General features: G+C 49.3%; 1 protein-coding gene across 1 annotated transcript; it reads right to left on the minus strand.

Annotated features, from left to right (window-relative positions):
- Positions 1–2,957: 2,957 nt before the first annotated feature.
- LOC140204815 (heme-binding protein 1-like) lies at positions 2,958–19,860 on the minus strand. Its single transcript, XM_072271634.1, has 4 exons — positions 19,641–19,860; positions 14,229–14,367; positions 10,274–10,454; positions 2,958–3,604 (listed from the first exon to the last, which is right to left on the minus strand). The coding sequence occupies exons 1-4, from the start codon at positions 19,716–19,718 to the stop codon at positions 3,403–3,405; spliced, it is 600 nt and encodes a 199-aa protein (XP_072127735.1). The 5' UTR covers positions 19,719–19,860; the 3' UTR covers positions 2,958–3,402.
- Positions 19,861–21,247: the final 1,387 nt, after the last annotated feature.

Raw genomic sequence — 21,247 nt, forward strand, 5'->3', positions numbered from 1 at the left:
GTTGCAAAGGAATATTGCGGGCTAGCAGCACTCACAATGGACCTGTGTTCCTGACCTGGTTAAAGCTTGGAGGAGTAACACCATATTCCGTCTGGGTGGGCTCCAACCTGACGGCGTGAATATCAATTTCTCTAGCTTCCCGTGATTTCTCCCCCCTCCCCCTTCGCTCTTCTTCCATTCCCCATTCTGTCTCCTCCTTTCACCTCTCCTTTTCTTCTTACCTGTGTTCTTCCTCTCTCTGTCTCTCATGAACCACTCTCCTCTCCTACCAAATGCCTTCTTCAACCTTTTATCCTTTCCACCTCGCTCCTGACTTCAATACCCCCCACCCACCTACCTTCCCCCTCACGTGACTTCACCTATCACCTTCTACCCCATTCTCTCCCCCCTCATATCACCTATCACCTTCTACCCCGTTCTCTTTCCCACCCCACCCATCGTATTCTGGCTTCTTCCCCCTTTCTTTCCCATCCTGATGAAGGGTCTTGGCCTGAAACATCGACACTTTATTCCTTTCCACAGATGCTGCCTGGCCTGCTGAGTTCCTCCAACATTTTGTGTATGTTACTGGATTTCCAGCTTCTGCAGAATCCCTCGTGCTTTCAAGGAAGAAGATCCTGATCGTCCGAGCTACACGGCTGTGGGCTCATCCCACAGTGTCAGCAATGCACTCACAGGGTTGGCAGGACGTGTGGAATAGTCATAGTCATAGTCATACTTTATTGATCCTGGGGGAAATTGGTTTTCGTTACAGTTGCACCATAAATAATAAATAGTAATAAAACCATAAATAGTTAAATAGTAATATGTAAATTATGCCAGGAAATAAGTCCAGGATCAGCCTATTGGCTCAGGGTGTCTGACCCTCCAAGGGGGGAGTTGTAAAGTTTGATGGCCACAGGCAGGAATGACTTCCTATGACGCTCTGTGTTGCATCTCGGTGGAATGAGTCTCTGGCTGAATGTACTCCTGTGCCCAACCAGTACATTATGTAGTGGATGGGAGACATTGTCCAAGATGGCATGCAACTTGGACAGCATCCTCTTTTCAGACATCACCGTCAGAGAGTCCAGTTCCATCCCCACAACATCACTGGCCTTACGAATGAGTTTGTTGATTCTGTTGGTGTCTGCTACCCTCACCCTGCTGCCCCAGCACACAACAGCAAACATGATCGCACTGACCACCACAGACTCATAGAACATCCTCAGTATCATCCGGCAGATGTTAAAGGACCTCAGTCTCCTCAGGAAATAGAAATGGCTCTGACCCTTCTTGTAGACAGCCTCAGTGTTCTTTGACCAGTCCAGTTTATTGTCAATTCGTATCCCCAGGTATTTGTAATTCTCCACCATGTCCACACTGACCCCCTGGATGGAAACAGGGGTCACCGGTACCTTAGCTCTCCTCAGGTCTACCATCAGCTCCTTAGTCTTTTTCACATTAAGCTGTAGATAATTCTGCTCACACCATGTGACAAAGTTTCCTACCGTAGCCCTGTACTCAGCCTCATCTCCCTTGCTGATGCATCCAACTATGGCAGAGTCATCAGAAAACTTTTGAAGATGACAAGACTCTGAGCAGTAGTTGAAGTCCGAGGTGTAAATGGTGAAGAGAAAGGGAGACAAGACAGTCCCCTGTGGAGCCCCAGTGCTTCTGATCACTGTCAGACACACAGTGTTGCAAGCACACGTACTGTGGTCTGCCAGTCAGGTAATCAAGAATCCATGATACCAGGAAAGCATCCACCTGCATCGCTGTCAGCTTCTCCCCCAGCAGAGCAGGGCGGATGCTGTTGAACGCACTGGAGAAGTCAAAAAACATGACCCTCACAGTGCTCGCTGGCTTGTCCAGGTGGGTGTAGACATGGTTCAGCAGGTAGACAATGGCATCCTCAACTCCTAGTCGGGGCTGGTAACCACTCTTCCACCAGCCTGTCTGCAGGTCCTTCCAAAGCTCTCTGCAGTCTTGGAGGAGAACAGTTAAACCCAGGAGTGTGAGCGGGGTCACTGGCAGATGAAGACGGGAAAATCCCGGGGACCGAGCTTTAAAAAGAGCTTTGGTTCCGTGGGCATCGAGCCAGACTTGCACTGGAACTCTAACTGGCCGAAGCACGTCATCATCGTGGCCTGATGCACGTGATGAAGGTTCACGGCCGGGGGAGAGACGGGACGAGGAGAGAAGAGGAGGGGGAGAGCAGCATGGAAGGTGAGAGGGCGAGGGGGTGGAGGGTGGGTGAGAGAAAAGGGGGGGGAGAGAGGGAAAAGGAGAGGGGGAGGGAAGAGGAGAGATTTAGGGGAGAGAGAGAAAGGCAGAGGGAGGGGGAAAGAATTAGGGGAATCAGAGAAAAGGGGGAGGGGAAGAGAGGTAGAGAGAGAAAGGGGATGGAAAGAGAAAGAAAGCTCACCACAGCCTGAGGAAATCTCTCCAGGGACAGCAGTATGTTATAGTTCGGACTGGAACATTGACAAGTGGGTGAGTGAGGGAGTGTGCAGGTGTGATTGAGTAAAGAGGGAGTATCCCTTGGTCTAACTGGCTCTGCTCACCCGATGTGGTGTCGGGCATAAACACACTCTTTAGAAGGGGAAAGAGTCTGGTTGGTCTGTGTACACGGTCGCAATCACTCTCTCAGGAGATCCAGGAGGTCTGGCTTGGCATCAATCACTCCTAGCAAACCTTAACAGAGGTAGCGTTGGAAGCATCTTGTTTAATTTGTTTTTTGTTTTGTGAATCGTGCTGATGAGGTGTGACATGCCCGTGACGCCGCCTCAGGTAAGTTTTCCATTGCACCCGTGCGTACACACAGTCGTGCACGTGACAATAAACTTGACTTTAACTTTATCCCCTTCGCCTCTTCCTGCTCCGTTTCCATTGTGTTCCGGAGAGGGGGTAGATGTACCTCCTCACACACCGCAAAGATAACATAATCGATACAAACTGAAGCCACAACACATCCATGATTACGATAATAGTTTATTCTGTAGATTAGTTCAAAAGGGAGTAGTGATCACAACAAAATTTTGTGTGAGTATATTTCACATAACTACTGCTTGAAAGGCAGTTTGCATTTCAGTGTTCTTGCTACCCATGACAAAGATAATTATAAAAGATTTAGTGCATAATAATTATAATTATAATAATTATAAAGGATTTGGTGCTTTCTGAGAAGAGAATAAACTTTCCTTGGACTTTCAGCCGGGTAAAGGTATCGATTTTAACCAATTATAACAGATATTGATTATAACTGACGTTTCAATGACAAACTCAGCCATCTTGATGAACTAAACAAACCCTGAGTTCTAGCTCTATTCAGCAAGACGCTTCTCTCCCCCGACCCTGTGACCGATGACCTGTCTCAGCTCCCCCTAGAGGCAGTTCAAGGCACAGGAGCTCCGCTCACTGTCAATTCAACTGCACACCCGATGCCCCGTCGTCCTTCTTCAAAAACCACACTTCATTCCTCCTGCCGACCGGCTTCATGGGCGGGTCATAGCCGACACAGTAGAAGAGGTCGTGATGGTAGGGCACGGCATCGCCCAGCGCGGTCCGCAGCTTTGTCGCGTACTCAACGAACTGGGCCTCTTTGGCATAGCCACCAAACTGCCTGCAGGGGCAAACAACGGGGTAGAAGTCACTCACACACACAAGGAACTCAGCAGATCAGGCTGCATCTGTGTAGGGGAATAAACAGTCGCCATTCCTGGCCAAGATCCATGAAATACCATTTCTTCGGCAGCCAGGGGCGGCTGTCTACCACCAAAAAGCTCCCAGATCCACCTCACAAGTGCCAGTCACAGTTGTCCATTGGCACGGATTACAGCGCCTATAAAAAGTATTCAACCTCTCTGGAAGTTTTCATGTTTTATTGTTTTACAACATTGAATCACAGTGAACTTAGTTCAGCTTCTTTGACACTGCTCAACAGAAAAAGACTCTTTTGTGTCAAAGTGAAAACCGATCTCTACAAAGTGATCTAAGCTATTGTAAAACACAAAATAATTGATTGCAGGAGTATTCACCACCCACCCCCTTTAATATGACGCACCAAATCATCACTAGTGCAGCCAATTGCTTTTAGAAGTCACATAATTAGTTAAGTTATTAACTAGCTATATATAAACCTGCCTGCAGTCAAGGTGTTTCAATTGATTGTAGTAAAAATACAAGGTGGGAGGAGAAGATGGCAGCGCGACATGCGCGCGCAGCTCTCCGGTGAAAAGTGATCGTATCTGTTAAATAGGGGCCGTGGACAATTCTGATTTGATGGAGACAGAGGTGAGAAGCAGAGGAACATCTGGAGAAATTTCTGAAATGCCTGGTTCGCTGCTGTTGTTACTGTGCGATCGAGAATCTCCGGAGGGAAGGCCCCAGAATCCCCGGCTTTGCCAGCTGCTGGCGACCGAGGCTGAGGTCAAATCGTTCGGACAGAGATGGTGCTCAGTACTCAGTGTCGGAGGGCTGATCAGAGCTCGAAGTTTTCGAACGACTCAGTCAGACTGTGGTCGGGCATGGCAGGGAGAGTTTTCTTCCTTCTCCCATCTGCGTGAGATGTGGGACTTTCGAGCGACTTTGAACTTTTTTACTGTGCCATGGCCTGTTCTTCATCAAGTTATGGTATTGTTGCACTGTTGTAACTATATGTTATAATTATGTAGTTTTGTTACTTTTTCAGCCTTGGTCCATCCTGTGTTTCTGTGATATCACACCGGAGGAACATTGTATCATTTCTTTATACATGCATTACTAAATGACATTAAAAGAGGACTGTGTGTCCTCATAATCTAATCTAATCTGTATCTGGAAAGTCTGACTGCTGGTGAGTCAGTATCCTGACAAAAATTACACCATGAAGACAAAAGAACACTCCAAGCACCTCCATGAAAAGGTTATTGAAAAGTCAGGAGATGGATTAAGGAAAATCTCCAAGTCACTGAATATCCATTGGAGTAGAGTTAAGTCAATCATCAAGAAATGGAAAGCATACGGCATAGCTGTAAATCTGCCTGGAGCAGGCAGTCCTCAAAAACTGAGTGATCGTGCAAGAGGAGGACTAGTGAGGGAGGCCACGAAGAGACCTATGACAACTCTGGAGAAGTTACAAGCTTCAGTGGCTGAGATGGGAGAGACTGGGCATCCAACAACTGTTGCCCGGGTGCTTCACCAGTCACAGCTTTATGGGAGAGTGGCAAAGAGAAAGCCAATGTTGAAAAAAACCCACATGAAATCTCGGCTAGAGTTTGCTAGAAGGGACGTGGCAGACTTTGAAGTCAGCTGGAAGAAGGTTCTCTGGTCTGATGAAGCCAAAATTCAGCTTTCTGGCCGTCAGGCTAAACGCTATGTTTGGTGTAAGCCAAACACCGCACATCATCAATTACACCATCCCTACCGTGAAGCACGGTGGTGGCTGTATCATGCTGTGGGGATGCTTCACTGCAGCAGACCCTGGAAGGCCTATGAAGGTAGAGAGTAAAATGAATGCAGCAAAATACAGAGAAATCCTGGAGGAAAACCTGATGCCATCAGCAAGAGAAATGTGACTTGGGAGAAGATTTGTTTCCCGGCAAGACAATGATCCCAAGCATACAACCAAAGCTGCACAGGAATGGCTTAAAAACAACCAAGTTAATGTCCTGGAGTGGCCAAGTCAGAGTCCAGACCTCAATCCGATTGAGAATTTGTAGCTGGATTTGAAAAGGCCTGTTCACTCCCGATCCCCATGCAATCTGACAGAGCTTGAGCAGTTTTGTAAAGAATGGGGAAGAAATGCAGTGTCCAGATGTGCAAAGCTGACAGAGACCTATCCACACAGACTCAAGGCTGTAATTGCTGCCAAAGGTGCATCTACTGTGACGAGAATACACATAAATTAAGATGTTTGCTGGCCTGGGCTAGCAACAGTGGCATCAGCAGTTGGTCTGCCACCTGTCCTCAGGGGAGGGAGAGATAAGGCACACAATGAAGCAGAATTTGGAGATGTTAATGAAGGAGCCATCAGTCTGGGTATTGTCAAGATCGGCTCCCCCTTTGACCCCTGAACTGTTTGAAGTGATGGACAGGCGATACCCCAGCAGGGGGATAAAAAGGGACAGGTTCGCTAAGGCAGGACACACACGACACCCGAGGTAACGAGACCCTGGAAGCGGTGCGTCTCTCACAAGTCGGTGGGAAGTACCGAGCCATAGACGCACAGGGTGGAAAGGCACGATCAGCGGGAACCCGGTGTGTGTCCACCCTCGCTTGGGTGCCGGGTTCACTGCAGAGGATCGACCGCATCTGGAGGAGGGGTCACAGTCGGTGACATCACAAAGGACTCACCCGAAACCTGCTTGTGAGCAATATCGCAGGTCTGTGTGTGGAAGCCATTTCAAATGATCATTCGTTCTTGTTCTCTCCCCACGGCAACGATTACTGCGAACTGAACTAAATTGAACTGGACTTTGTGTCACTTTGAAACTGGTCATTTACCCCTAGACAACGATAGAGCTTGATTGATCCTGTTATCTTAATTCTGTGCACATGTGTGTTTATCATTGCTGAACTGTTGCATTCATCATCCTTTCGATTACTGTGTTGCTTGTTTCTTTAATAAAACTTTCTTAGATCTAGTAATCCAGACTCCAACTGAGTGATCCATTTTTGCTGGTTTGGCAACCCAGTTACGGGGTACATAACATAAGTGGGGTTCTCGTCCGCGACTTTGAACGCTAAATTTGGGACAGAGTAAATTGATTGGGTCAAAATTCCCGAAAGAAAGAAAAGACAAACAGCAGAAATGGAGGCTGAGGAATTTATAAAGGCGCCGACCTTGGAGGCATTAGAAGATGCCAGGAAATCGGAATTGGTAGCTGTGGCCAAACGGTTGAATCTTGCTAAGGGGAAGTCGACAATGAGGAGAGAGGAGATACACAGAGCTATCGTAGAACACTATGTATCTAAAGGTGTGTTTCCCCAAGGCGAGCTGGAGGTGGTGTCTATTGAAAAACCTGCCGGAGACGCGGTACAGGTACAGCTTGAAAAACTGAGACTCCAGCACGAGTTCCGGGTACGGCAGTTGGAGCGAGAAGAAAAGGAGAGAGAGTTAGAAAGGCAAGAGAGAGATAGACAGTTGGAGAGAGAGGAGAAACAGAGGGAAAGGGAATTCGAGTTGGAGAAGTTAAAGATAAGGGCTGAGCAGGGGCTCGTGCAGAACCAAGGTGGAGGGTTCCGGGCGACCCAGGAGGTTAGGCTGGTTCCCCCATTTGACGATACCAACATGGATCGGTACTTTCTCCATTTCAAAAAAGTGGCTATAAGTCAGGACTGGCCGAGTGATAAGTGGGTTGTTTTGCTTCAGAGTGTACCAGGTCTACTGATAAGGTCTCTCCCTTAATCCCCGAACAAAGCGACTCTTTAGGAGAAGTAATTAAACGACTCGCACCCGTGCGTTTGATTGTCCTGAGGCGATGCAAAGAACTGGGACGTTGGGTGGTGTCTGTTACAATAGGTCAGCCTAGTAAACAACATCCATATAGAATGAGTAATTCAGTAACTAAAGGGCTGACGAACACAGAGGTGTGTATTGGCAATTTAATACGGCTGTCTGAAGCCAGCTTGATAGTGAACCGTGAAAAAAATGAGTTCGGCCACATGAAGGTCACTTACCTGGGAATTGTGGTGACACAGGGGCAGCTGGCAGCGATGCAAGCTACAGTGCAGGCTATCGCTGACCTCCCAACCCCGACAGACAAGAGGGCCCTCAGAAGGCTCTTGGAGATGGTGGGGTACTGTAGGAAGTTTTGCAATAACTCTGCGGTCACTACCCCTCCCCCTCCTACTAAGCCCTTGCGAGAGAAAACTAAGTCGGAATAGGACGACCCTTGTTATTGTGGTCCGGGACAAAACCAAATGAGAGGTTACATTGATCGCAATTCATCAGTGTTTTTGGCCACTATGAAGTTTGCTGAGTTGGAGCCTGGTCTAAGGGATTATTAATAACACATGTAAAAGGCACGGAAAATGTGATGGCTGACTGTCTGTCAAGGTGTTGACAAATTCAAATTCTCTGTATTAGCCAAATAGCTGATAAAGATGTATATTTGTGTGTATCAAATAATGCACTCATGTTTGTAATTTTTACCCCGGTAAAAATCCTTAAAGGGGGGAAGTGTGACGAGAATACACATAAATTAGGATGTTTGCTGGCCTGGGCTAGCACCAGTGGCATCAGCAGTTGGTCTGCCACCTGTCCTCAGGGGAGGGAGAGATAAGGCACACAATGAGGCAGCATTTGGAGGTGTTAATGAAGGAGCCATCAGTCTGGGTATTGTCAAGATTGGCTCCCCCTTTGAACCCTGAACTGTTTGAAGTGATGGACAGGCAATACCCCAGCAGGGGGATAAAAAGGGACAGGTTCGCTAAGGCAGGACACACATGACACCTGAGGTAACGAGACCCTGGAAGCGGTGCGCCTCTCACAAGTCAGTGGGAAGTACCGGGCCATAAACGCACAGGGTGGAAAGGTACGATCAGCGGGAACCCGGTGTGTGTCCGCCCTTGCTTGGGTGCCAGGTTCACTGCGGAGGATCGACCGCATCTGGAGGAGGGGTCACAGTTGGTGACCTCAGGTGACAGCACAAAGGACCCGCCTGAAAGCTGCTTGTGAGCGATATCGCAGGTCTGTGTGTGGAAGCCGTTTCGAATGATCGTTCGTTCTTGTTCTCTCTCCTTCCCCCCACATTGTCCATCACCATGGCAACGATTACTGCGAACTGAACTAAATTGAACTGGACTTTGTGTCACTTTGAAACTGGTCATTTACCCCTAGACAACGATAGAGCTTGATTGATGCTGTTATCTTAATTCTGTGCACATGTGTGTTTATCATTGCTGAACTGTTGCATTCATTATCCTTTCGATTACTGTGTTGCTTGTTTCTTTAATAAAACTTTCTTAGATCTAGTAATCCAGACTCTAACTGAGTGATCCATTTCTGTTGGTTTGGCAACCCAGTTACGGGGTACGTAACACTACTAAATACTGACTTAAAGGGGGTGAATAATTATGCAAACAATCATTTCGTGTTTTATATCTGTAATTAATTTAGATCATTTTGTAGAGATAACTTGTTTCTTCCCTGGACTAGAACGTCTGCACGTTAACGCATCGCCTCACCCAGGATGATGTTAAATCCTCTGGCGCTATTCTAAAGGGAAACGGTCTCTGAGATTCTGGGTCAATTTCATCTCATCAACCTACCTCACCTCAGCTTAGAACATAGAAATCTACAGCACATTACAGGCCCTTCGGCCCACAATGTTGTAACCTACTCTAGAAACTGCCTAGAATTTCCCTACCGCGTAGCCTTCTGTCTTTCCAAACTCTATCTACCTATCTAAGAGTCTGTTAAAAGACCCTATTATATCCGCCCCCACCACCGTCGCTGGCAGTGCGTTCCACGCACCCACCACTCTCTGTGTGAAAAACTTGTGCCTGCTTCCAAGCACCTTAAACCTACGCCCCCTTGTGTTAGCCATTTCAGCCCTAGGAAAAAGCCTCTGGCTACCCACACAATCAATGCCTCTCATCATCTTATACACCCCTATCAGGTCACCTCTCATCCTCCATCGCCCCAAGGAGAAAAGGCCGAGTTTGCTCAGCCCGTTCTCATCACTTTCCTGTTAATGTTTGTGGAATCTTTCAGGAGGTTAACTGGCTGCTGGTTCTAATGCTACTTGATCACTCGAGTACTTGACTGGTTGTTAAGTACACTGCGACATCCTGTGGCGAAAGGTGCTACGGAAATGCAGGCCTCTTCCACGCCCTGCTCTGGGCAAGCTTCAGCTCCTTCTCCTCAGGGCACCGGCCACTGGCTGGTTGGAGGTAGGCCAAAGCCACCTCCTCCAGCCGAGCAGGAGGCCGGGTCAGGGCTCAGAGGGTCTGTACGACGAGGGTGAGACTAGGCCTCTGTCGGACCGCCTGGTGGTCCAGCGTGGGGGGGGGCGAGGCAGAGGCGGAAGAGGATCTGCATGTGTCCCTCACCTTCTGGCATCGAGGGAGGGACACCTCACATGTTCCCACCTACCCACAGATGCTGGTGACCTTGGTTGAGTGAGAAATTCCACCCAGCACCCCTGCCCCCCTCCTCCCCAGCTGAACTCCAGCCCCCTCCCATGGCCAGTCGGACTGGAGACCAAGTCGCGTCCAGCGGTCACTGCGCCGACCCAGTTCAGCTGGGGCTGGGCCGGTTCCCGGTCAGCCGCAAACCCCCCACCCACCAAGCCTTCAGTGGACTCACGTGGAGTAGACCGTGAACCCCTCCTGCCATTTGATCTCGATGCCCTCATCCGTTGGCTTGGGAGCGTTCTCCTGGTATTTGCTGGGGAGGCGAACATAGATCTCGTTGGAGGGCTGTAGGCCGCCGTCCTCACTTGGGTGGACCTTCATGCTGATTGGGGTGGTCATTCCTAACTGCAGGCCTACGGAAGAGCAGTGCACGTTTAGACACTTAACCTCGGGCAGCTTGATGGCTGCCTTTGTCCTCACCTTCCCTTCCCGCTCAGAAGGAGGATGTCTTCCATGCAGGCTCCCAGAGCATTCCCATCATCCCCATTCTCCCAGAACATATTCTCCCCCTCTTTCCATTCACCACTGGGGTAATTTACGGAGGCAGGTTAACCATCTACCTGTAACCTACTGTCTCTCACCTTATGCTCCCACCTACCTACCACCCTGGGAAAATTACCTACTTACTGCCCAGTACGCCACAGGAGTTTAAGGCAGCGATGAAGATCCTCCATCTCTGGGGGTGTTCAGGGCTTCCTTCATCGTGTCAGTAGTTTCCTCTCAGTTTTCACTCCTGTCAGTCATGCAAATTCCGGTGGAGACTCAGGAATACCGTCGCACTCAGATGTAGAAGGATTCTTCGTTGCTGTTTGACCAGTCAGGGTTGTTAGCCCTGAGCTGAATCCCAGAATCTGGAGGACCAGTGGACCACTCTTAGTCTGGCCTCTACCCTTTGATCTGTTTGACTTGGGTGACCCTACCAAGAGCCAAAGCATAAAGCCCTGACTCCGGCCAACACTGCTCTCCGGGTCATTGAGGCATCCAAGCCTCCAAACCCTACGGTGAGGTTGTGGTCCTCTTGGAGGTGGGGAAAATTACAGTGAGCACTTAACCCGCTAACCAGCTCACCTTTGAGACGGGGAAGGAAACCAGGACACAGGAGGGAAGAAAACCCACGTGGTCACGGGGGCGAACGTGCGGACTCCACGGGGGCAGGACCTGAGGTAGGGATCGAACCGGGATCACTGGATCAGTGAGACCCTAACTGCAATACCAGTGGTGTCCCGACTCTCACCACCCCATTCAATCACCGCCTCTGCGCCAAAAATCTCCTATTTATCTTCAAATCCGCTGCAGGGACACAAGAAAACGAGGCGGGAGTAGGCCGTATGGCTCCTCAAGACTGTGCTACCTTTTGATATGGTTTTGGCCGATCTATTCTGGTCACAACTCCATAACGACAACCATCAGAGAGGATAACTTCAGTCACCACAATTCTGAACTGATTCTACAAAACCACAGACCCACCTTCAGAGACTCTTTACAACTCTTGTTCTCAGTGTTGTGCTTTATTTGCAGTTTGCCTTCTTTTGCACGTTGGCTGTTTGCCGGTTTACGTATGACTTTTTCCATACACTCTATTCTGGAAGTTTGCCCACAGGAAAAGGGATCTCAAGCAGTGTATGGCTCAGGTTAAATATCATCGACAAGCGTCGTGAAATTTGCTGCATCTGCACAGCAGTACAGTGCGAGAAAAGTGAGGTGGTACTCATGGGTTCAATGTCCATTTAGGAATTGGATGGCAGAGGGGGAGAAGCTGTTCCTGAATCGCTGAGTGTATCTCTTTAGACTCCTGTACTGTGATAATAAATTTTACTTTGAACTCTGCTTCTGTGCGGTTTCCTATAGTCCTCAGTTCCTTGATCTTCCAACCTTAAATAGATCTGGCAGGCAGAGAAATCCAGGGATTCACCACTGTCTAGGAGAAGAGACTTCTACATAGCTTGATTTTAAATGACCGAGGTCTCACTTTGTAGCCACGCCCCCCCCAACCTGTGACAAGGGGGAGTCTTCACCCTGTCAGCTCCCCCCCGCCCCCACCATTAGGATCTCATCAGATCACCAGCCGCTGCGAAATACAGACTCAAACGGTCTAGCCCCTCTTGGATAGGAGGCCATGGTTTCATTCCCTCTTAATCTACCGATCTGCTCCAGTCCTACTGTCCGATGTCAAAAAAACAAGGGGCTGGCGGAAATCAGAGGGTCAGAAATGGGGAAGACCGAAAGGAGTTTGTACGTTTAAATGCAGTAACACAGAGTGCAGTGTCGGGGAACCTCTACCTCCCTCCCAGTCCTATCTTCTACCTTTAAATATCACACAGAGTGTAACGACAGAGTCATCCTGACCTGAAACATCAGCTGTCCATTTCTCTCTGCCTGACCCACTGAGATCCTCCAGCAGACCTTTTTATTTTGACGTTGGGGTGGTCGCTGAGCTTGCAGACGTCTCATCGCCAGTCGAGGTGACGCCCTGGTTATGCAGTTGTTGGTGCTTCCCTCTGGGAGTGCCCACGTGTACACAGCCCCCATTCACTTGCCTCGGTCCTGACTGGCTACCGCTTCAGTTAACCTTTGGCATTTAGGGATTCGTAGATGGCGTCAATTTTGATACGTTTGTTTACAGAGTTATCGGAAGGGAACCACGCTTCTAAAACATCTCGTGCCTGCCTTGTGGTTGCCTGCTCCAGATCCCAGCATCTGAGGCCTCCTTTGTCTCCAATTCAAAGTGTCCCTTTGTCTCTGATCAGGAGCCCCTATTCCCCTGCTTTTATTTTACCACTGACCACAATATCTACGGCTCAGGGCACATAGAATATTACAGCACAGTGCTATGCCGACCTTTTAACCCACTCTAAGATCCTTAACCCTTCCCTCTCACATAACCCTCCATTTTTCTATCATCCACGTGCCTAAGAGTTTCTTAAATGCCCCTAATGCAGGGGTCCCCAACCTTTTTTGCACCACGGACTGGTTTAATATTGACAATATTCTTGCGGACCGGCTGAAATGGGGGGGGGAGGGGGGTGTTCAAGTAGAGTTAAACTCACCTCAACATGTTGTTTACAGTTAGGGTTGCCAACTTTCTCACTCCCAAATAAGGAACAAAAGCAGCAGTCAAATCCCAGGAAACTTTATTACCCCAGGAAGGACTACCATGACCATGAAGCCTTGCGCGGGCACCTGTGTATGCGTACGTGCCGATTTTTTCCCCACAAATCGGTTTTGTCTTCATCTTCCCGACTACACTATACATACATTATTTCTACTTTATATAGGCTGTGTATTTATCATATCATTCCTGCTTTTACTATATGTTAGTGCTATTTATTTTTGGTTTTATGTGTTACTTGGTATGATTTGGTAGGTTATTTTTTGGGTCTGGGAACGCTCAGAAACTTTCTCCATATAAATTAATCGTAATTGCTTCTTCACTTCACGCCATTTCAGCACAAAAGGTTTCACAGGAACGCTCTACCTTAGCGGGGAAAATACGTGACAAGGGCAGTCCCGTATGGGACAAACCAATTTAGCCCAATATACGGGATGTTCCGGCAAACATGGGACAGTTGGCAACCCTATCTTCAAATTCAACAGTGCGTGACAGGGAATGAGAAAAGGTGCAGCTGACTCATATCGTTTCCTCGCGGCCCGATACCAGTCCGCGGCCCAGTGGTTGGGGACCACTGCCCTAATGTATCTGCCTCTACGTACAGTGCGTTCTGAGTGGAGGAAAGTTTTGGAGAGATGTCAGAGGCCCCTATTGCTAACCCTAACCTCCACACCCCTCTACTGGCCCGCACTCCCAATGAACCCTAGCCCCACCAGGCCACCCTCCCTCCCACCGGGACCCCCTCTCCCCTCCGTCCCCCAACGCACTGCCAGGAGTGGGGTTAGAGGCTGATACATCAGGGACACTTAAGGGGTCTTCAGGTAGGCACATGGATGAAAGAAAAACGGTGGGTTGTGGGCTGCGTAGGAGGGAAGGGTTAGGTTGATTGTGGAGTGTGTGGACAGGTCAAAGGGTCGGTACTTTTCGATGGTCTAAGTTGCTGTTTTGTGGTTGTAGTCATTGGGATGTGGCGAATCCAGAGAGGCTCGCACAGGGCAAAGTTCCACTCTCCCAATACCTTGTCCGTTGTTCCCTCCCAGGTACTTGAGCAACTTCACCACGCCTTCGCCCGAACTCTCGTCGAACGGCTTTCCTCTGATGGTTATAGTGGCATAGTTACCAGGCTCGTACTTCCTTTCCTCGTACTCCAACTCTCCCTGTGGGGGAAGTCGAAGGCCAGAATGAAACTCGGTGAGGAAAGGGTCAGATCAAGACATTCATTCACTCAAAGACAGCAACACACAGTGCAGAGTCCTGGCGATCTCTGTCGTCGTCGTTGGTCTGTCTCGTATCTTTACATCACACCCTCTCTCTCACACAGCATGTAAGCACTCATTAAAACAGAACACTTGTAACTCCCGTGTGAATTTGACACCACACAGGATTTCAACTAAACTTAAACACGTTGTCCTTTGGTGTTCATACTGCACCGTTTAACCTTAGGCACAGCCACAGTAGCATAGCAGTCTGCACAAAACACTACTACAGCGCCGGCAAACCGCGTTCAGTCCCGCCGCTGTCCGTAAGGAGTTTGTACGCTCTCCCTGTGACCGCGTGGGTTTCCTCTGGGTGCTCTGGTTTCCTCCCACAGTCCTAAGATGTTTGGGTTAGGGGGCCAATTGGTCACGTGGGAGTAACTGGACGGAGCAGTATCTCTAAATATAAAATAAAAAGCAAATAAAACCATAAAGTCAGTAATCATGCTCTGATTACTACTAATTACTATTGCCCTTTATCACCCCTGGACTGTAAAGGCCTTTTGCTCTCTATAATTTGTTTTATTGGTCGACTTTTCCTTAGGAAGGATATCGGGCTTACATTTCCTCTAAGATCAGAGTTCACCCCTGCACAATCATCTGAAAGCTCTTTGTTTCAACGTGTCTAACATGAAAGCCAGTCTCCCCTCCGTCTACGCTTCCCTCTGCCTCAGTAAAAGAGCCAATAGAATCAAATCCTATCCCAGGGGAGGGAGAGTGAAGATCTGGCTGAGTGGGGCCACAACAACCACCTCTCACTCAACGTCATTGATTACTGACTTCAGGAGGAGGAAACTGGAGGTCCACGAGCCAGTCTTCATTGCGGGATCCGGGGTGGAGGGAGTCAGCAACTTCAAATTCCTCGGTGTTATCATTTAGAAGACCTGTCTATGCAAAATTACAAAAAAACCACGGCAATTCCTCTACTTCCTCAGAAGTTTGCAAAGATTTGGCATGACATCCATAACTTTGACAAACTTCTATAGATGTACAGTGAGAATATATTAACTAGCTGAATCATGGCCTGATTTGGAAACACCAATGCCCTTGAACAGAAAATCCTACAAAAAGTAGTGAATACAGCCCAGTCCATCACAGGTAAAGCCCTCCCCACCATTGAGCACATCTACACGGAGCGCTGTTGCAGGAAAGCAGCATCTATCATCAGGGACCCCCACCACCCAGGACATGTTCTCTTCCTGCTGCTGTCACCAGGAAGAAGGCACAGGAGCCTCAGGGCTCACACCACCAGGTTCAGGAACAGTTATTACCCCTCAACCATCAGGCTCTTGAACCAGTGGGGATAACTTCACTCAACGTTCTGGATAGACACAAGGATGTGAAGAAGATGGAGGGATAGGGACATGCTGTAGGTAGGAGGGACGGGTGTTTGGGTGTTTTTGATTTGTTTTTGAGCTGGTTCAGCACAACATTGTGGGCCGAATGGCCTGTTCCTGTACTGTACTGTTCTAAGTTCTAACAGGACCGTGGCCACACACACCCCTCAAGGACTGCAGCAGTTCAAGAAGGCAGCCCACCGCCATCTTCGGCGAGGAGAAGAGACGAAGACAGACTTGCGTGGAGCGTCTGGTCGACCACTGTGGTTGGTCCCAGGCAGCAGGTCGAGGAGGTCGGAGGGGATCGAATGGTGGAAAGGAGACTCCATTAATTGAGCTCCAACGGTTGTGCATGAAGTGGTTGAACTTTGATAAGTCTGGCACCTTTTACTTTCCTTTTATATTGTATCTCTATTAATTACATAGTTCCAGTAAGATCTATAAAGGGTAATCATTTAATCGCATATGGTGTATTGTCTGTTATTTGACATGGTGGGGTACATCACACAGCATCCGCACAAACTTGGTTACCCAGTCTGGCGGGGCCGAAGGCTGCTCCCCCTAGACGACAGCGAGCTGAGTGAGCCTGAGGCTTACCAGGGGGCTACAGCTCTATCAGATCTCCCCAGCAGCATTGGCCCATGGGTCACAGCTCTTCATCCACAGCCATCTGGAGGCTCACTCAGCAGGCTCGGTGACGGCTCTTCTCTTTACCGTTCTGAATTGTCAAGGAGAGAGCACGTTCTGCACAGTGAGCAGCCAGCAAATCGTCTACACCCTACCTCTACAGGCTCGTATCGTGCCCTCCACCCCTGTCTCTGACGCTGCTCTACCAGCTCCTGGTACTTGACTTCAAACGCCTCCTCAATCCGGCCTTCCCAAGGCACTGCCAGTGCTACCGTGACCACCTGCTTCGAGGCTTCTGACCAAACAGACACGTCAGGCCTCAGTTTCGATGATGCGATGAAGTCGGGGAACTTTAATTGCTTGTAAAATATCAACTTTTCAGTGGCCAGTCAAACACCACGGCAAGCAAGCCTGCTGGTGATCGAGGCCAAGGCAAAGTAAACACATCAAGGAAAACAGGACATAGTGTTGTACTTACAGAGAGTGCAGAGCAGGTGGACAAGTAAAGTCTAGGTAGATTGGGAGGTCAAGAGCTCATCCTTTGGAGGTCCGTTCAAGGGTGTGAAGAGAGTGGTGTAGAGGCTGTTCTTGAACCTGGTGGTTGAAGCATTGGTCGTGGAGGTACATTGAAAGGGCTATTGGAGGACAGAAGGATTCCATAGGATTTGGTGGCAGGGGGAGACAGCAACAGGACAAGGGAAGCAGGGACAGGTCAAGGAGGAGTGGGGAACAGGGAGGGGTCAGGAGGTGGTCAGCAGATTGGATGACCAGTCAGTGAAGACTAAGGGACTGAAGGTCACAGAGGGGTCAGAACCAGCAGGTGGGTGAGTGGCCGAGACTGCCAATGGAAGGAGCGAGGGAGTGAGTCACCTCGGAGACGGGAGTGGGATGGTCGGACCGGTGAGGGGACACAGTTGAGGGCCTGTGGTTGAGGAGGGGGTACAGGGCGAGGGGGGGGGGACCCGTGATTGGCAGGGATGTGTTGGAGGGACAAAGAAAAGAACCAGCCAGGGGACAGGGCAGAAACTTCCCTGCCATTGTGTGGCGCTACTGCCTCCTGCTGGCACTTCCCGGGATGACAACAATCTGCCAATTACGGTAATCAATAGTTTCCGCAACTTTATGCCCAGACTTACTTCAAGGCGGCGTTTCGTCACGCACTGCACCTCAGAGCTGTGAATGGAAGCTGCAGAACTAAGTGGCAAATGAAAACAGTCTTGTCGAATCCTTTGCCCCTCCCATGGTTCAGTCAGGGTCAGGACGGGGGAGAAGCCCAATTCTCGCACCATCGGCAAGTCTGGCTCTGCTCCGCAACACGGGAATTCTTCTCCAGCAGAGTCCTGATGAAGGGTCTCGGCCCGAAACGTCGACCGTACCCCTTTCCATAGATTCTGCCTGACCTGCTGAGTTCCTCCGGCATTTTGCGTATGTTGCGCGGGTTACATTGTCGGATCATGGACCACGCAGCCAGGAACCCGCCACAGCCACAAGGAACACATACAAAATGCTACTTATGTTACGTACCCCGTAACTGGGTTGCCAAACCAGCAGAAATGGATCGCTCAGTTGGAGTCCGGATTACTAGAACTAAGAAAGTTTTATTAAAGAAACAAGCAACACAGTACTCTAATCAAAAGGATAATGAATGCAACAGTTCAGCAATGATAAACATACATGTACACAGAATTAAGATAACAGGATCAATCAAGCTCTATCGTTGTCTAGGGGTAAATGACCAGTTTCAAAGTGACGCAAAGTTCAGTTCAATTTAGTTCAGTTCAGTTCACAGTAATCGCTGCCGTGGGAGATGGACAGTGGGGGGAAGGAGAGAGAGAGCAAAACAAATGAATATTCAAAACGGCTTCCACACAGACCTTCGCAGTCAGCTTTCAGGCGAGTCCTTTGTGATGTCATCTGAGGTCACCAACCGTGACCCCTCCGTTTCCAGATACGATCGTTTCTCTGCGGTGAACCTGGCACCCAGGCAAGGGTGGACACACACCAGGTTCCCGCCGATCGTGCCTTTCCACCCTGTGCGTCTATGGCCTGGTCCCGCAACCGACCTTCCAAAACTTCCCACCGACTTGTGAGAGACGCACCGCTTCCAGGGTCTCGTTACCCCGGGGTGTCGTGTGTGTCTGCCTTAGCGAACCTGTCCCTTTTTATCCCCCTGCTGGGGTATCGCCTGTCCATCACTTCAAACAGTTCAGGGTTCAAAGGGGGAGCCGATCTTGACAGCTCTCTCTCCCGTCCCTTCATTACACATCTCCAAATGCTGCTCATTGTTTTCCTTATCTCTCTCTCTCCTGAAGACGAGTGGCAGACCAACTGCTGATCCCACTGGTGCCAGCACAGGACAGCTAACATCTTAATCTATGTGTATTCTCGTCACACTTCCCCCCTTTAAGGATTTTTACCGGGGTAAAAATTACAAACATGAATACATTATTTGATACACACAAATACAGATCTTTATCAGCTATTTGGCTAACACAGCGAATTTGAAGTTGTCAACACCTGACAGACAGTCAGCATCACATTTTCTGTTCCTTTTATATGTGTTATTTTGCAATATGGGTTGGACAATAGAGAGAAATATTTTAAATACCATAAATCTGAAATAGAACAAGGAAATGCCAGGGGGGAGAAAAACAGCCTCTACGGAGAGAGAAAAACTAAGATTCAGGTCCGGGACCTCTGCAAAATTTAACCCTGTTTCTCCCCATGGACCTGCTGGGAGTATGTAGCGTTTTATTTTTGCTAGGGTTACAGGGGAGGGGGCGTTTGTCCGTCCTCCCGCCTCTCCTCTTTACCTAACTTATTCCTGGCTCCCAGGGGAGATCAGCACAGGGCTGTGAAGGTGAAGCGGATTCCAGCCTCTCGCCGTGTGAGGGAGTGTACACACACACACACACACACACACACACACACACACACACACACACACACACACACACACACACACACACACACACACACACACACACACACACCAGCAATACGAAGTGATCTCATGCCCACACTCTTCCTGGCCGGAAAGACCCTTCGGCCCTTTGTCACCGCGCCAGCCCCCAAAGTCAGCAATGGGGTGGGGGCCAAAAGGGACTGGAGAAAAAGGAAGGGGAGGTCATTAATCCTGCACAACAATGTGTCACGGTATTCTCCGGAGGCTGCTGTGCGGGGAAGTCAATGACAGTTAATGTGGCTTACCTTGGTGTCTGAGCTGACAGTGTGACACGGTCTGTGTTCAGTGTGACTGAGCAGTGAGTTTTTTATCATCCCAAACATAGCTGAACTCCCCCAAACTTGCAACACAACTCAACTCGGAACAAAAAAAAACATTAACTTCGAGCCCACTATCGGCGCGACTGTGTGTACTTCGCTCCACAAACTTTCTGGAAACAAACCGATTCTGCTCATTGCATGGGATGGGAGGAGTCTCAGCCTGACCCCGAATTAGTCCCAGGGTAAAGGTCAAACCAGTCTAAACGAAATACAAATCAGCATTTGCAAATTTAAAATATACAAAGTGATATTCACGTTTATTTACGAATGTATCAGTGATCATGGATAAGGTCATCTTTAGCGACCCCGGACTGAAGAAGGGTCTCGGCCCGAAACGTTCTCTGTTTACTCTGCTGCCCGGCCTGCTGAGCTCCCCCAGCGTTTTGAGTGTGTGTTGCTTTGGATTTCCAGCGCCTACAGACTTTCTCGTGTTCGCGGCCCGAAGCCTCTCTCTGCGGCTGTCTCACGGCGAAAGCCCATCCCTAACGGGGGGTGGTGGTCTGTCAACAACAACGCCTCCGGATAGAGTCACAACAAACGGGCCCTTTCCCCTCAGCCGACAACATTTCGATCTAAACTCGTCCCATTCGCCCGCATTTGGTCCGTATCCATCATATCCTTCCGTAACCAGTGTTTGTAAATGAGGTTACATCCTCACAGCATCTCTTCCTGTGCTAACCTCTTTGATGTTGTCTACTTGCCTTGGATCTTTAGGTCTTTCATTCGTGTAGTCTGGCCTGGTGATCATGCCCCAGTAAACCAGAGTCGGCAAATAAACCCAGACTTCACACCGTTAACACTAACCTCCCTCCAAACGGCCAAAGTGCTGCACCTGCCCATTCACCTGCTCCCTCACCTCCATTCAGGGCCCTAACAATCCTTCCAGGCGAGGCAACACCTCACCCGCGAATCTGCCAGGGTCGTTTGTTGTGCCTGGTGCTCCCGATGCGACTGGTGAGACCCGTCATAAATTTGGGGACCCCCCCTTCCTCGAGCATCTCCGCACCATCCGCCACAAGCGGAGCTTCCCGGTGGCCAAACATTTTAATTCTCATTCCCATTCCCATTTTGACATGTCAGTCCATGGCCTCCTCTTATGCCAAGACGAGGTTACTCTCAGCTAGGAGGAGCAACACCTTATATTCCGTCTGGGTAGCCTCCAATCTGATGGCCTGAATATCGAGTTTTCCTTCTGGTCAAAAAGAAAATTCCCCTTACCCCACCTTTTCCCCTCCCCCCTATTCCCCTTCCTACTCTTCTCCCCCTCTTCTATTTCCCACTCTGGCCTTTTATCTCTTCTCACCTCCCCCTGGGACCACCCCTCTCCTTCCTTTTCTCCCATGGTCCACCCTCCTCCCCTGTCAGATTCCTTCTTCTCCAGCCCTTTATCTTTCCCACCCACCTGGCTTCACCTTCCAGCTCTCCTCCTTCCCCTCCCCCCACCTTTTTATTCTGGCATCTTTCCCTTCCTTTTCAGTCCTGAGGAAGGGTTTCAGCCTGAAACGTCGACTGTTTATTCAATTCCATAGATC

This window comes from Mobula birostris, chromosome 11 (genome assembly GCF_030028105.1).
Source record: "Mobula birostris isolate sMobBir1 chromosome 11, sMobBir1.hap1, whole genome shotgun sequence".
In the NCBI taxonomy this organism is placed as follows: domain Eukaryota; kingdom Metazoa; phylum Chordata; class Chondrichthyes; order Myliobatiformes; family Myliobatidae; genus Mobula; species Mobula birostris.

Coding starts and splice junctions, on each gene's coding strand:
- LOC140204815 (XM_072271634.1), bottom strand. CDS start 19,718: ATGTTTGGGATGATAAAAAACTCACTGCTCAGTCACACTGAACACAGA. Junction 14,368..19,640: donor CTGTCAGCTCAGACACCAAG/GTAAGCCACATT, acceptor CTTCCCCCACAG/GGAGAGTTGGAGTACGAGGA. Junction 10,455..14,228: donor GGGAGGGAACAACGGACAAG/GTATTGGGAGAG, acceptor GCTCTTCCGTAG/GCCTGCAGTTAGGAATGACC.